Source organism: Perissodus microlepis, chromosome 7 (genome assembly GCF_051167445.1).
Source record: "Perissodus microlepis isolate ML-2025 ecotype Zambia chromosome 7, ASM5116744v1, whole genome shotgun sequence".
Taxonomy (NCBI): Eukaryota; Metazoa; Chordata; class Actinopteri; order Cichliformes; family Cichlidae; genus Perissodus; species Perissodus microlepis.
The window spans coordinates 7,318,725-7,334,344 of NC_140467.1; the positions used below are offsets into that span (position 1 = coordinate 7,318,725).

Consider the following 15,620-nt stretch of genomic DNA (forward strand, 5'->3'; position numbering starts at 1 on the left):
AGGGCAAATATGAAAGGAGAGTGTCGGTCTCTGCTACAATAAGGAGGGATCATCTTTCACAATAACTAGAGCAGGAAATTCTGTAACTGTCGCAGGTACATTCCATAAATCCCAGAGAAGACCAGCCCATCTGGTGCCAACAGTTATGCCACGTTTAGTCACTTAATTCACCTTTGTTCCCCATTCTGATGCTGAGTTTGAACTTCAGCAGGTCGTCTTGGCAATGTCCTCATGCCTTTGAGTTGCTGCCGTGTGTAGATTAGATATTTGCATTAACGAGCAGGTGAACAGGTGTGCCTAACAAAGCAGCCAGTGAGTGATTATTACTTTCAAAGTACTGTAGTTGTCTTTCAAAGTGGACTTGAGTGCTATATAGTGCAATGGAGGATCCTCATCTTGAATAAGGTCAGCAAGTACAAGGAATTCCTGTGAGTCCCAGACCAGGTTTCAGACTTCTCTAAACAGTCTGTTTCGGATCATTTTTCTCTACTTTTGGGTCTTTGTGATGTCACTGAGACAGCCAATCAGAAGATAGCTGGCTTAAAAGGAGATAAAATAGACTGCACTAAGGTACAGTAATGAAACTACTCTAGAGTTAAAGAGAAAGACTGTAGAGTACAAAATGACCATAACAGCCATGTTTTCTACATTATTATCCATTAGTCTTTGTATGTATATATTTCAATAACCCTGAGTGTTGCTTTGATTGAAAGAAAGGTCAGAATGTAACTGAAAGATGTTCAGCATTTTGCTTTTGAGAGAAAAACACACGAATTGAACAAAAACATGCCACGGGCGAAGCTCCAAAGACATGCAAAAAGTGAAAGCCAAAAATTTGCACATTAATATAAAAGAGAACAGTTTCTTTCAAGTTTAAAGCCTGGTATTAGTATTCTGATGCTACACTGAAAAACACCCTTGGTTTCTCATTCAAAGTTAAGGATTACCTCTGGAGCGGTTTTCTGTGTCAGTACTGAACAGCTGTAAATAAGATTTGGATGCTTTTAAAAAATACATTTAAATCTAGTCAGAGTTAGAGGGGTGGAGCATAAAAGTACAAATGAAAAAGAATAAATGAAACGCTAATGTTGACTGAAAGAAACATCTGATGTAAGGTCACATGTGGACACAGGACAGGAACAGATATTAAAATATTTTTAAAGTCTCTTCGATTAATAGCTCTGCATGTTTTAACATCACTATAATCACAGTTCATCACAACTCAGCTTTTCAATGGATGTTGTCCCATTCAGAAAAATAGCAAATGTATTCACCATTCAATGCTAATTCTTAATACTTAGATTTAGCAAATTTAATGAGCTAAAATTGGTTTTAACCAACTGTTTGGACTTTGCAAACATAATTACAGTTAAAGTTAGATTCCTGCCAAGGTGCCTGCACTGAACCGGTTTCATTCAGATGAAATAACATTAAGAGGTCATTATGTTACACCTGGAGAATAAGATCAAGCTATTTCAAAGAAAGGATACAAGACAAATGTGATCGTGTGTATATTTAAAGCTGAGCTTTCTTATCAAATCAGGACTCTGGACTGACTCCCAAATAAAACCTCAAGTGTGGAGCTTTTGCTTTGTTAGAACACGTTTTTGTTTTTTTGTTTATACATATTAAAATATATCAACTTACTTCATGCACGCAATGAACCTGATGACAGTACATGAGGTTAATTCTTGTCATAAATGCCTGTCCATGCTTTTCAAAATGAATAAAAGTAAACATTTGTGCTGTGACTTGAGTATATTTAGTGCTTTTATATTCTTTAAAATGTACCAGGTAAAACACGGCTGACTCTACAGCGAGCAGATGGAGAAATGCGCCTTCACAGAGCTGCTCCTTGTCGTCTGTAATACTTTTCAAACTGAGTGAACAGTGCCATCTACTGGGAAGACTGGCGAAGTCTTCAAATATCAGAAGAACAAAATGAGAATGAACGTGCATCCTATTTTTAATCACTGCAAATTTGTGTCAATACTGCAGTTACGTTCTCCTATTCTCCAGCCGCTCGTTGTGCTGTGATGGAAAACAAACTAATGTTATGAAGGAAACAGGGAAAAAAAAAAAAAATAGTTGGGTTCCTCTTTACTTTGTTCTTTATTACACATTAAATAGGAGTGGTGAGATTTATGGCAAAATAGACTCATTTGAGATTAGATCACCACTCTACATTGCCCACCACAGGTATGATGTAAAGTGGTCATTCATTCACTTCCCTAAACCTGGACCCCAGTCACACTCGCTGTTCACATACAGAGAGCGGAGCGAAACTCCATTAAAGCAACATTCATGTAGACACAAATGAAATGAAGCACAATTTACAAAATATGCACCTCTCATTATCACAACTATACAAAGGTTGTTAAAATACGATCCAGGTATAAATGATACATTTCAGAAATCAGCTGTTGGCACCCATTAAAAGGAAGAGGAACATTTCAAACATTACAGTAAAACTACTTGTGAAACAGTATTGTGGACAGGAGGGTTCCATAATTAAAAAAAATTGCATCAACAGTTATCATCTACTTCATGAAAGAAAAAGAAAGAAAAAAAAAAGAGGTAATAATAAACTGGGTCAAAATCCATTAATCCTGAAAGCAAAACATCACTTTTTGTGGGAATAACAACGTTCCCCTAGAAGAGCATTTTGTGTATCTCTAGAGTACACGGGGGAAAAAATAAATGATGTTTCGGCTCTTCCAACATCTATATGTAGCACCTAATGCAAAGATAAAAGGCAAATTTAAAAAACCCAGATGAGCAGTTTGTAAATACAATGGAAAATGGTGAAATTGGGGCTGACCCCAGAAGGAAACTGGACTTTTTTATTATTTTTGTAATAAAGTCAGACGATTTAATCTAAGAACCAATTTTATGGCAATTATTGCCTCATTTACAAACATCCGTTCCAGTTGCATCGCCACGCTAAACACATTTTATGAGAGAAAAAAAAGAAATTATTTTGCTGGACAATCATTTTTGTTGAAAGGCAGGCCAACAAACAATTTCAACACTCAAGCAAAATAATCCAAGGAGTAGGAGAGAGAAGGGAAGAAAGAAAAAAACAAAACCCTCTTCGAAAAGCTAAACAAAATCTGAAAATTTATTTGGACAACATTTTGAACAACCTCTGTGACTCCACACCAAGACAAATATTCTTGACAGCTGCGTAAAGGATTCGTTCTGCTTTCTAGCTGCTCACAAGCAAAGAAGTTAGTGCGCAAGACACCTCCGTGGCCGCTTATGTTCTGCTGCTGGACAAACCTTAAATTATGCAGTGGACCTAAACATTACGGTCAAATACGAAGTCCACAAGGAGAAGGACAGCTGTTAACAGCTGTTTTGAGCATATATTGATGAAATGATTATTGTCAGGATGAATCAAAACAATCCTACAGTCAAATCTTAGCCTAAAGAAAAGCAGGAAACTTTTAACCGAAGTCAAAAAAGGCAACACAAAATGACCCACATAATGTGGCTGCTAGTCCCATCTTATTAAGACAAAAATGGGTTTAAAAATATATATCTTGCTTAGAATTTCTGCTTTTTTTTTTTCTTCTTTTCTTTTTTTAAAAAAAAAAAAAAAGAAAAAAAAAGAAAAAAAATGGCAGATTTATTTCTCACAAAACCAAACAAAAGCAAAAAACTACTTTCAAAAAACCTGAAAAACTAGACTATGTCCAACTGAGTCAGAGTTCTTTATCGCTGGCTTCGTTTAATCCATCGACCAGAGGCAGTTTACCCATGTCTTCTAGGACATAATTCATGCAAAAAGGAAAAAAACAAAACAAAAATCTCTCTCACCTCATGGCAAGAACACACAGTACTAAGAAAAGACAAATTACAAATTAATTAATAACTAATGAAGGTGTTAAAACATTCAGAGATGAGTAGGAGTTTGCATGCATACTTATCAGTGACATAGCTATGTCATACCTAGAGGTCGTTAGAGACGGGGACAAAACACAGGGGCTGGGATTGGATCTCATTGGATCTCATCTGGCTGACTGTTGGTCCTTTCTTCATATCCATTTTGTCTACGTGAGCGGGATGAAAATTCATTCTTTGGCATCCCATATTTTTAAAAAGGTCATTAGAGAACATGACCTTTCAAGCAAAGAGAAAATTAACTCAAGGTTTAATGAATAATTTGTTAAACATAATTTGCAATGCAATTCGCTCCCAGCTCTGTAAAATGCTCCAAATCAGCATTATCATTTAAAAAATAAAAATTCTAAATTCATCAGGCTCTTGAACCCATATTGTGGGCAACTGGCACTAAACTGAAAATGAAGCTTATTGGTGTCCAAAGAAGCAAATAAGGAAAGAAAAAAAAAAAGAAGAAAAAAAAGGAAAAAGAAAAGGCAGAAAATTCAGTTCAGGTTTAGTATTGTGTAGGTATGGAGAAATAGGCTAATAATTTAGTGTAATGTACAAAATGTATTACTTGAACTGTTCAACATAGTTGCATTTTTTTTTTTTTGTCTTAAAAGGGAATCATTATTCACATAATTGTACACTTTGTCTTGGACTTCTTTTTCTTCTTTTTGCCCTCCTTGCTCATCTTCTCCTTATGCTTCCGGATTTCTCGCACTAACGTGTAAAAGGCATCGTCAACGCCCTGGAAAACAAGCAGAGAGTGTGCACCGTTAGAGTTAAGAAGCTTTGTTCATGACTGCACTGTGTAAACTTGTCTACTAAAAGTGAATCAAAATCTCCAAATAAAAAGTCTGTTTTCTGATTAAGCGTACATTCTTTAAATGAGACAATTCGGGGGATCAATCCGATTCGAACCATTCAGGACATGCTGAATAAAAAGTGTGTTTCAGAATAAAAGTCAGTGGTGCTTCCACTGACATCAAAGACAGTGGCTGCAGTTACATGGGCTTCGTTTCTCAATGTCATCAGCACAGTCTGGCACCAGTACAGGATTTAAAATGTATGTACCTGAAGTATTCATAAAATATAGTTCCAGTGGAAAAGATGCACCGCTGGGAAAAGTGCTCTCACAAGCAATGAATAAACAAATTTAAATTAGCCCTTTAAAAAAAAAAAAAAAAAAGAGTTTTAAAGGGGTAATAAAACTTTGTTTTGTTTTTTTTATATAAATACGCCAATTTATTCTGACAGAGGTGTTTAAATTAGGCTTTTATTCTCTCACAAAGATCCTATTCAGATTCTTGGTGAGTAACAGGCTCCATGGAAATGCAGCAAGTGTCGTTTTAATGGCACACTGACGTAAATGTGTGATGAACATTTTGAACGGTGTGTAAATGTGACAATAATCTGTAAGGAGCAGTAGAGTAAAGAGCCTGAGGCCAATTTAAGGTTTTGACAAAGACAGCAGGAAAACAAAACAAAGAGTAAAGGAGGAGGGATTTGTATCAGCAGGAAAAATTGCCTTAAAACCACACGCACACAATTTGTTGACGACACATCTCTGCCATTTTCTCAAAGCGCATCCTTCGCAGAAACACATTCCAGCAAATGATTCAGTCCAATGTTTGCAGTAACATCCTCTAATCACACATGATGGCTAAACCAGCCCAAAAACCCCATTGTTCATGCTGATTTCAGCCCATTAGGACACTTTCACACTGGTAGTCTGAATCTAGGAACGGTTAGCCTGGAAATCTGACTGTGTGAACACAAGTGCAGACCCCTTTCCAGGTTGACTAAAAGGAAAAGGTCTGGCTGCCAAAGTGCAGAAAGAAGGTTTCTTTCATTATAGGAAAATGTATTTCAGTAGTCGTGTTTGGATTAAAACAGGACAGAAAACAGACTCCCAGCTTTACAGTCGGAAAACAAACCCAAACCTGGTGCCGTGTTAGTTTTTATGCTCGAGTTGAGCAATAAGGTAGGCACTGTTTGGTTTTTTTTGTAACATTTCTCACTCTATGCAGACTGTTACTTCAGTCGTGCTTTTTCTACTTACAGAGTTACATTTTTCTGACATCTCTCAATGAGCAGTCATCATTCATAACGGAAATAAGGGGAGAAAAAAAATCCCCACCCCTATATGAGGAAGGCATAATGCAAATGTCCACCAGTGTGAAAGTAGACTAGATTGCATAGATCAAAGTTCTTTAGGCTCATAAACCAATCCAGTGTGAAAACAAACTCAATAAAATCAACCATGATACACAGAAACACTGAAAGGACAGGAATCATCAGCTGCCTCAGCCTCATGTTAGACTCACACCACAGCCCCAATAGAAACCAGCAGGTTAGCTTTGAGAACATGTGAAGCACCAGCTCCTCACTGAGTGTCTTCTTCCATTTCCTTCACCACAATTCCCACTAACAACACACACGCAGAGCTGGTGGGTGTGCGGCTGCATACACTTACCCCTTCACATCACAACACACTTTTTAAGCTTGACACAGCGCGGAGTCTTTTCTTCCTTGCTGATCTTATTGACCCGGTACAGCCTGATCTCCCGTACCAGAGTGTAAAAGGCATCTTCCACTCTCTGCAGTATGAAACACAACTTTCCTCAATGTTGAGGAATACACAGGAGGAGGGGGGAGGACATACTATTTGGATGCATTTGTTACAAACTACAAATACGAAGGAGTAAAGCAAACTGGCGGTGCAGGTCTACTTGCAAAGTTTGCCCTGCCTAATCCTCTGCATAACACTTGATTTCAAAATCTTGGGATATGGATGAGTATAAATGTTGATTTTTTTTCCCCCCTCCACATCTTTAAAAAGATAATTTGAGTGTTTTTAAGGAGAGGAAATAAATATTAAGTCATTCAGAAAACAAATATTTGGATTCAGTATGTTGCCTGACCTGACTACTATTAAGCCATGATGCACAGTAGTCTCCTTACTTTTCCCACCCACATTGAAACTGACAAAAGCAGTGTATTCAGCTACATCAGTCCAAAACAAGTGCAACGCATTGAGTATATGTATACAGTTGTAGTCAGAAGTTTTAATTCACTTATCGTGGGCATGAATGTCCTGATAATTTTGGGCCATTAATTTTTTCTTTCAACTGATTGTACAGCATATTTCTTTAAGCTTGAGCTTGGAGTTCATTTTAGTTTTCTCTAATCCACACTGGCTCAAATACAAAGACACGCCCCCACTAATATTTGGCTAAATGTCCCTTAGTGAGTTGCACCTCAACCAGACACCAGCCATCAACACGCTTCTGGCATAGTTCTGGCTGGATTGCTGACCACCCTTCTTGGCAGAATTTGTTGAGCTTGTGTAAATTTCTGACCACAACTGTAAACAGACAGTGGAGAGGTGTAATATGGTGCAGGAGTGGTTCAGAATTTTGATTACCAGTGTGGCTGCTCTTATTTTCACCTTCTGAGTACATGTATGCAAGTGTTCTGTGATGGTAAATAAGATCCCTGAGACATCTACTGTAGTGAGGACTAAGACAAGGTGGCTCTCTTTGCTTTAGCTTGTGGTTTTATATCTGCTTGTGGACAGATTGTTATGAATATGATACCTTTACAACTATGTAAGACGCAGTTAAACTTTACAGGTGTGACCTGAACATCAAACATAGGGGTGCAGTACAAAAGGGAGGTGTGGTCAGGGAATGCATTGCTAGATGGAGGCCAGTTGAGTTTTGTCATAATAAAAATGTCACAATATGAATATATTTGCAATACCAAAAAAAAAAAAAAAAAAAAAGCAAAAAAAAAAAAAAAAAAAAGCAAAGCTTAAGCCACCAGATTTTAATTTAGCCAATTATCCCCTTTGGCCTCTGCACCACAGCCAATTTTAGATGATTCAGTGAAAGTCTCATTCTTAGCAGATGCATTTGGGAATCTGAAATGGAGTTACCATTACTTCCAGCAGAACAAGCTTAAATGCTTCTCCAGAACTTTATTTTTTAAGATGAAAGGGGGGGGCAAATGCGGCAAGCAGGGTAGGTCGTGAGCGAGGACTGTGTTGGTGTGTCCAAAACCTCCTTCGTTATTCATGTAACGTGTGCAAGTTCCAAAACTGTATGATGTTTTAAAAACAGACACCTTCCAAGCTTGCAGTGGGCGAGTGATAACAGTATTTGTTTGATATCATTTTAAAATTGTATATAGTGCCCATTTTGCATTTCCAGAGAAGATTAAATTATTTAAGAGTTGAGTAGCCATGAGTGGCTTCAAATAAATGTAATAGTTCCAGTTCTAATAGAAGCAGCACTGTGTGGACACTGAACTTCCCTGCACCAAAAGGAACTATGATTCACCCCAGATCAGAGAACACTAAAATGCGCTTACAGATCACTCCAATAGCCAGTCTGCTACCTAAAGCCATGCCCACAACACACACCACTGATATCACAGCAAATCTTCCAAAACCCCAGACACAGCAACCAGTAAGCAGAATCATTAACCCTCTGATTAATTTCCGACACTTTGCCCTTTCATGCAGAGTCCCTGACACCGATTTGCTGATTATTTATAAAGCAGGATCCTTTGCAGGTGGGCTAATAATGATTTAATTCACATATCCGTGACAAAGCAGCATGCAATAATTACATTGTCACCCATTAAATTTAAATTAACCAAAAAAGATTTAATGATGCACAGCGTGTTACCTGAGACAATTTCAAGCAAGATCATCATTTTAAAAAAAAAAAAAAAAGACCAGAGATAGCAACACAAATCAATAATCCCTCATGATTCAATCACATTCTTGTGATCCATTTCCCAAAATCATCCAGCTGTGTTACCAAAATTACCATTAGCTTACCTTTTCTGAAAAAACAATTTGATACGAAAGGAACATTTATGGAAATGACAAAACGACCAATAACCCTGAGACCACATGCACCTCCACACCATTTAACATGCTCTCCATACCTCCAGTGCAACCCCACAACAGTTTAGTGACAGAGTTGACAAATGAGCCACTTTGAGTCTTGAGGACAACACCCAGTCTGTTGTTGGGAGTCTCACCTGTCTGGTTTTGGCTGAGGTCTCAATAAAGGGAATGCCGTAGCTACGTGCTAAGTCCTGAGCCTGCTTTGTGTCCACTGTCCGGGACGGGAGGTCACACTTGTTCCCCACCAGCACCATGGGGACGTCCTCAGAGTCCTTCACCCGCTTAATCTGTTCTCTACAGTCACAGCCAGAACAGAATTGCAGTTTTAGTTTCATTTTACTTGTGTAGTACTCCATTGGCTACGTAATACAATGTTAGAAAACACTGTACAAACAAACCACACTGAACACACAAAACACTTGTAGTGTACAGAATGACTTCCTATAAACTACAAGTGTTGCTGTAGTTTTCAGAAACAAGAACATTAATGACTTAAGCTCAGGCCCTTACAGAACACTGATACACATATTCTGCTGTAGTTGTAATTCCTACAGTGTTTTTGTTTTTTTACATTTTAATAGAAGATCCCATATATTTACAATATTTTAGTATATCAATAAGTTGGGGGCAGGGGGGGGTTACTGTATACATATATACACACACACACATATACATGGGGTGCAACGATACTCGTATCGATATTGAACCGTTCGATACAGTGCTTTCGGTTCGGTACGCATGTATCGAACAATACAACATTTTTTTATTTATTTTATCAACTTTTCTTCTGACGATGCTGTCTGTGTTGAGCGCTCAGTGGATCTGCGTTCGACTACTCCGCCTAGGCTGCACTGTTGAGTGCAGATCCACTGAGCGCAGCGCAAGCTAGCAAGACAGAAGCTAAGCTCCTTGCAACATGGCAACTGCCTCAACGCTACCCGAAACTGAACCTCCCCCAACCTCATTCAGATCTGGCGTTTGGAACTATCTTGGTTTTCATGTGAAGCATGACCCCGATGGTAAGCGCGTCATGGACAAAAGTAAAACAGTATGTCGGATGTGCCACGCAATGCTCAATTTGTGGGAACTAGTGTGTTAGCGCAGTTAGCGCAGTTAGCTTGTTAACGTGTTGACGCCATCCAGCCCCACGCACGGGGCGATCCACGGTAACTTGTTAACGGAGATTTGCCGCGTTACGGTGTTAATGTCATTTTAACGAGATTAACGCTGACGGCACTAGAGGGAACACAACGAATATGACTGCACATTTACACCGACATCATCCTAGTGCAAAGGCAAGTGGAAGCAGACGAAAACAACAAGCACGCATGCTACAAACTTTACCCGAGTCATTTAGACAGCCGTTAGCACATGATTCTCCTTATGGGGACCTGATATGTTTAATATGCTGCTGAGAATATAGCCCAGAAGAAGCGTATAGTATAGCTTTTATTTTGGAAAGAGCCATTTCTCTGTAATAAACTCTCTTTTCCAAAGATGAGTGATTTCTCGATCAGATAGATTTTTTTTTTTTTTTATTCTGTTGTTTCAGCAACATTAAATTTAAAAACTGTACTTTTGAGTTAAAATATATATTTATAATTTTAATAAGTGATAAATTACAAAGGCATGAACACTTTTTTGTATCGAAAAAATATCGAACCGTGACACCAAAGTATCAAACCGAACCGTCAATTTTGTGTATCGTTGCACCCCATATATATAAAAATATACATTTTTATATATATACACTTTAGCGACTTCAAAATACAGCATGTTATTTCTTAGTTTTAAGTAAACTACTACATACTGGTTACAAAGACATGAGGCAATTTCTCCCCTAGCTCACCTATAGTGGTGAATGTCTTCAAAGGACTTGGTGTTGTTGATGGCAAAGACACAGAGGAAACCCTCCCCTGTCCTCATGTATTGATCCCTCATGGCGCTGTACTCCTCCTGACCTGCTGTGTCCAGGATGTCCAGTAGACATGTCTCTCCGTCAATGACTACCTGCTTTCTGTAAGAGTCCTGGAAGCAAAACACATGAGAATCCTGGAATTTAGTGGTTTTAAGAGATGTAATACAAAAGTAATACAATGAGATGATAGCTTATTTAATAATTTTTAAATAGATTTTAAGTTACTCTAAATGTGTTGGCTGAGTGTGATTTACCGATGATATCGCATTTTTAATCTAATAATTGCGATACTTAAAGTTATGAGATGATTTCAATGAAAGATACCACAGGGCATCTTCTGTTCATTACACTAGCAGGGCACTTCATTTTTCAGCAGACCTCATATTACAATGAGCTCATTTCTACCGTGTCGACGTACTCCAGCTTTTTATTACACTGATAACTACACTCAATCCCATCTAACACAAATAATTACTCTTTGCTCCAGTGAACAGCCATACCTTTGGATGCTATCTTCTATTTAATCTATATCAAGGGTCTAACTTCCAGCAACAAATCAATAATTGATTGAAATCATGATGGGACTTAGTTTGATCACTGGCCTTTTGAGAGCTCGGGCAGGAAGACATCCATTGAAAGTTCTAGAAAACCAGTTTGGAGTCTCTCTTTAAAGCTTAAACCAGTAAAACCTGTTGCAACTCATTTTTGTGAATACACACACACACACATATACATACATATATACATATATATATATATATATATATATATATATATATATATATATAAAAAACAGGACTTACAACTTGTGCTGCCCCCTTTCATATGTCGACACATACACAAAGACACAGGAACAGAAACATTCTATATTTTTCCTTTACCTCAATGGTGGGGTCATATTCATCTACGAAGTGATTCTGGATGAGCTGAATGGTAAGTGCGCTTTTGCCAACGCCACCAGCTCCCACCACAACCAGTTTATATTCTGTCATGATTCACCTGTAAGTTAAAAAAAACAAAAATACAATCTCATTATATGATTATCTTCAGTGAAAGTCAAATGGAAAGTATTAGTTTATTTGGTGCATAATCAATGCCTCGTGCATTTTCCACTTAAAACAATTTTACAATCTAATCGCATTCACACCTTGTCATTTCTCTACAACAACCCGTTTGTTTACTGGAAATCTGCACACTCAGGACTGGCAGAATGAGAAGATATTAATATATGAACACCACTTCCAGTGAGTAACTCAACTCGCCCTCAGCTATTCTTTTAATAACACACCTGAATCACTGGGAAATTAGATTTCACACCAAGTTTAGTTTGCTTTTCACAGAGAAAATGCCCATTTTAGTATTAACCAAGAGGCTTGTAGAAGAAGCTTGCCACAAACACAATAGATGGTTAATCTGCATGTGTTTGTATGCAAATGGAGGGTATAAACAGAAAAAACCCAATTGTCAGAAACATCAAACGTGAAATAAAATGCATAAAGATGAGATTATGCGTATATATAATTAAATGTCTAAATTCAGTAGTGTTTTCTGAGTGACAGCTCCACAACAGACGCCAACCCCAGGCAGAAATCCATGACATTACATTAAGGCTCCAAAATTGACAGGCAACTGGGAGGGTCTCTGCTGTCTGTCTGCTGTGTGGAGCGGAACACATCAATAGTAGTTGCTGGTCTTTTCAGAGGCTACAGCACAGACAGCTCGGCTGAGCCTGCAGTCAGGGAGGAGTGCCACTAAATATTATTGCTATGTCTAGAATGCTATGCATTTGCCCAACTACTAATAAACTGGTTTGTGCTCACAACACTTTTCTTTACAAAATTGTCCCCTATTATTTCATCTACACACTAAGTGATTTACACATGTCATTGATGAGGACGCTATCTGTTAGGGCTGCACGATTAATCGTTAGAAAATCGCGATCTCGATTCATACTTATGTGCGATCTCATTTCCAAATGACAACGATTAAAAAAAAATAATAATAAAAAGACGACGACGACGATTGTACCGCATTTTGATCCGGGACGTAATCTGCATGAAAACAAGCGCTCACTCTTCCTGCTCAACAAATGACAAGGGCGGAGCCTTATACCACGTGATACAGAAGCTGTGCCGTGTGATGCTAAAATTAGCAGGGAAAAAACAACGGAGAGCACGTCAGGGATGACGAGAAAGTGACAGGAGAAAATCCGTCCCGGTCAACCACCCAAACATCAATAACGGGAACCTTATACAGCGCTTCCCTGTACACGTCGAACTCCCGCAGGCACAAAGAAATTACGGAGGCTATTACTTATCACCTGACCAAAGATATGGCTCCCATCAACACTGTGCAAAACGAGGGATTTAGGAAAATGATCAACACCCTAGACAAACGCTACACAGTGCCGTCCCGCAACTATTTTTCTATTGTTGCACTACCTGCTCTATACACGCAGTGTCGAGCAATGGTGGAGACGGAATTTCAAGCAGTACAACATTTTGCGGCAACAAAACGTGAGACATTTGTTGTTTTTATGTTTATTTATTGTTTTTATGTTCAGTCTCAACTGTTACGAAGTTGATGTGCAGTTAATAAGTGCAATAAATATTTATACTGGAAAAGAAAATCGTGAGAGAATCGTGATCTCAATTCTAAGCCAAAAAATCGTGATTCTCATTTTATGCAAGATCGTGCAGCCCTACTATCTGTAAAGAAACAACCTCATCTTTAACCTGAACAGATAAGACCAATTCCAGTGTCAATAGCGATTCCTCTGTGTGTGCCACATGGCTTTCACGTCTCTATGTCTATGCTGTCACTTTGCAGCATACTAGTCAGTGGAAGTGGAAAATGAATGAATACAGCAAGCTGTCAAGCAACAAACCATTTAAAAATAAGGAATGTACTCCAGTAAGAAAATATAATTTGCGTTTTAAGGACTGAGATTTTTTATTTTATTTATTTTTTAATACAGTGAAAGATATCTGCTTCAAACTGTGGAAAAGTTTTGAAGCTGTGGAAGGTCGATGGAAACCTTATTTCCTTAAGATAGGAGTGTGCCACTCGTGGCTGTAGCTTGCCTTAAACTGAACCCATTAATGGCATGCAGTGCATCCACCTTTATGTTGACATTCCTGAAATCAAGGACATTCCCAATAGAGGAAGAAAAAAACCCACTGAACTGAATATCACTGCGGGAGAAAAAAAAATCACCTATTACACAAGAAGACTTGTCGATATTTATTAGCAAACATATCGTTATGCTAGTTTGGAACGGTTAGCCGGCTACGTGATTTAGCTTTTCAATGAAAGACCACCTATCATGCTTCAACAGGTAGAAACATCAGTAGCATACTTAAAAGTCAACAGGGATTTGGATTTAAATTCACCGCTTTGCGGCTACAGGGTTACCAGAAAGGCTGTGTGAAACCGTCTGAGCACCAGGCTGCTGTGCTGCTAGCAAGCTTAGCATTGGAGCTCGCCAACAGCCTCGAAAGTAAACTCACCATGAGACCACATCAGCTAACTTAACGTATTATAAAAATGTAATTCATTAAAAGGAGCACTGGCTGCACCGCCTACCCCGACACACTCGTTATCATTCATTCAAAGGGGAAGGGTGCCAGATTTTGAAGCCGCCATTGATAAGCTAGCTCACAGGTCTGCGTTGCAGGGCCAGACGGTAGGTTAACAATTGGGCGTAGTTAAGTTCAAAAAACCGAAAATGAATAATACCACTATAGCGGTGTTGCTTAGTGTTTAGATAGCGGGCACGGTGACCGACTAACTACATTAGTGAAAACAATGTTTCGACAAGCACTACAAAAAAAAGGAAAGGGGGCCCAACATGTAATAATCTCCTCCATTTGTTTTACCTTTTACTGAGTGGAGTTCCGCGTCCGAAGTAGCGACCGAGTCAAGCTGATATTCCTCTCGTTTCACACGATCTCTGCATTTCCTATTTCTCACCAAAACTCCCGCATTTAAGTTGATCTGTCGTCGGTTCACAAGCAAGAGAGAACATGCGAAAAAGTGAGCAAATTAATCGATTGAACTTTCCATTTGATCCAGCGCCCCGGCCTAGCTGCTCCGTCTGGCCTGCTTTACGCGTATATGGGCGGATACCAGGCGTACTTTTACCCATAAACCATAGCAGGATTTCAACCGGTCTGGGGCATTTATCTCTCGATGTGTGTATGTGTCGCAATATGAGTTGTAATACACTGTACTTTGTCATTTGTGTGCGCATTGCAGCTCTTTTACACAGCTTTCATTTATGACTAGATTTATATAAGCACTGATTATTCTACTAGTAGTGGAAATGTTACCTGTCTTTTTTAATTCACATATGTATGTTTTTAAAATTATTATTATTTTTTAACCAGAGTGAGAGGTTCATATCAACACTTTAATGATTGAAATGATTTCATTGACATACCCACAAAGGTCACAATTTGTAGGACTTGTGCTCTGACTGCTGCTGCCTGCAGTCAACAAAGCCTAGGGGGCACTCCACGAGCCTATTTATAGGCTCTAAATATAACTGGAATGTGCAGGAGGGACGTCATTCCCAGGCAGGAAAATGATTTGGCAATCCCTTGTCAGTTTTCCTACGTGTTCACAAGGGTTCCTCCTGCGCACTGTATGTGCAGGCGTTCGTAACAAAAGACGGACACAAAACCCAAACTTATGTTAAGGATAAAAGGAAAGAACAGCATATAGCATGTTTTTGTTTGTTTCTTGTTTTGTTTTGTTTTCTCTTTTAGTCATGAGGATTATTGCCCATTGTATCAGAAAAGTTGTTTTAGTGGATTCTGTCTGGGACCTTATACTAAAAACATTAAATAAATAACATGCAGCAAACATAATACGTTCTTGTACCGTAAA

General features: G+C 38.6%; 1 protein-coding gene across 3 annotated transcripts; it reads right to left on the reverse strand.

Annotated features, from left to right (window-relative positions):
- Window positions 1-2,093: 2,093 nt before the first annotated feature.
- Window positions 2,094-14,889, reverse strand: kras (v-Ki-ras2 Kirsten rat sarcoma viral oncogene homolog). Of its 3 annotated transcripts, none has more exons than XM_084933065.1 (6): window positions 14,609-14,889; window positions 11,612-11,729; window positions 10,662-10,840; window positions 8,947-9,106; window positions 6,376-6,491; window positions 2,094-4,640 (listed from the first exon to the last, which is right to left on the reverse strand). In XM_084933065.1, the coding sequence occupies exons 2-6, from the start codon at window positions 11,720-11,722 to the stop codon at window positions 4,523-4,525; spliced, it is 684 nt and encodes a 227-aa protein (XP_084789191.1). In that variant the 5' UTR covers window positions 11,723-11,729; window positions 14,609-14,889; the 3' UTR covers window positions 2,094-4,522. The 3 variants fall into 3 exon arrangements, with proteins under 3 accessions (XP_084789191.1, XP_084789190.1, XP_084789189.1); XM_084933063.1 differs by having other exon boundaries at window positions 4,528-4,639; window positions 6,368-6,491; window positions 14,609-14,884; XM_084933064.1 differs by lacking the exon at window positions 6,376-6,491 and having other exon boundaries at window positions 2,094-4,639; window positions 14,609-14,878.
- Between the last annotated feature and the right edge of the window lie 731 nt (window positions 14,890-15,620).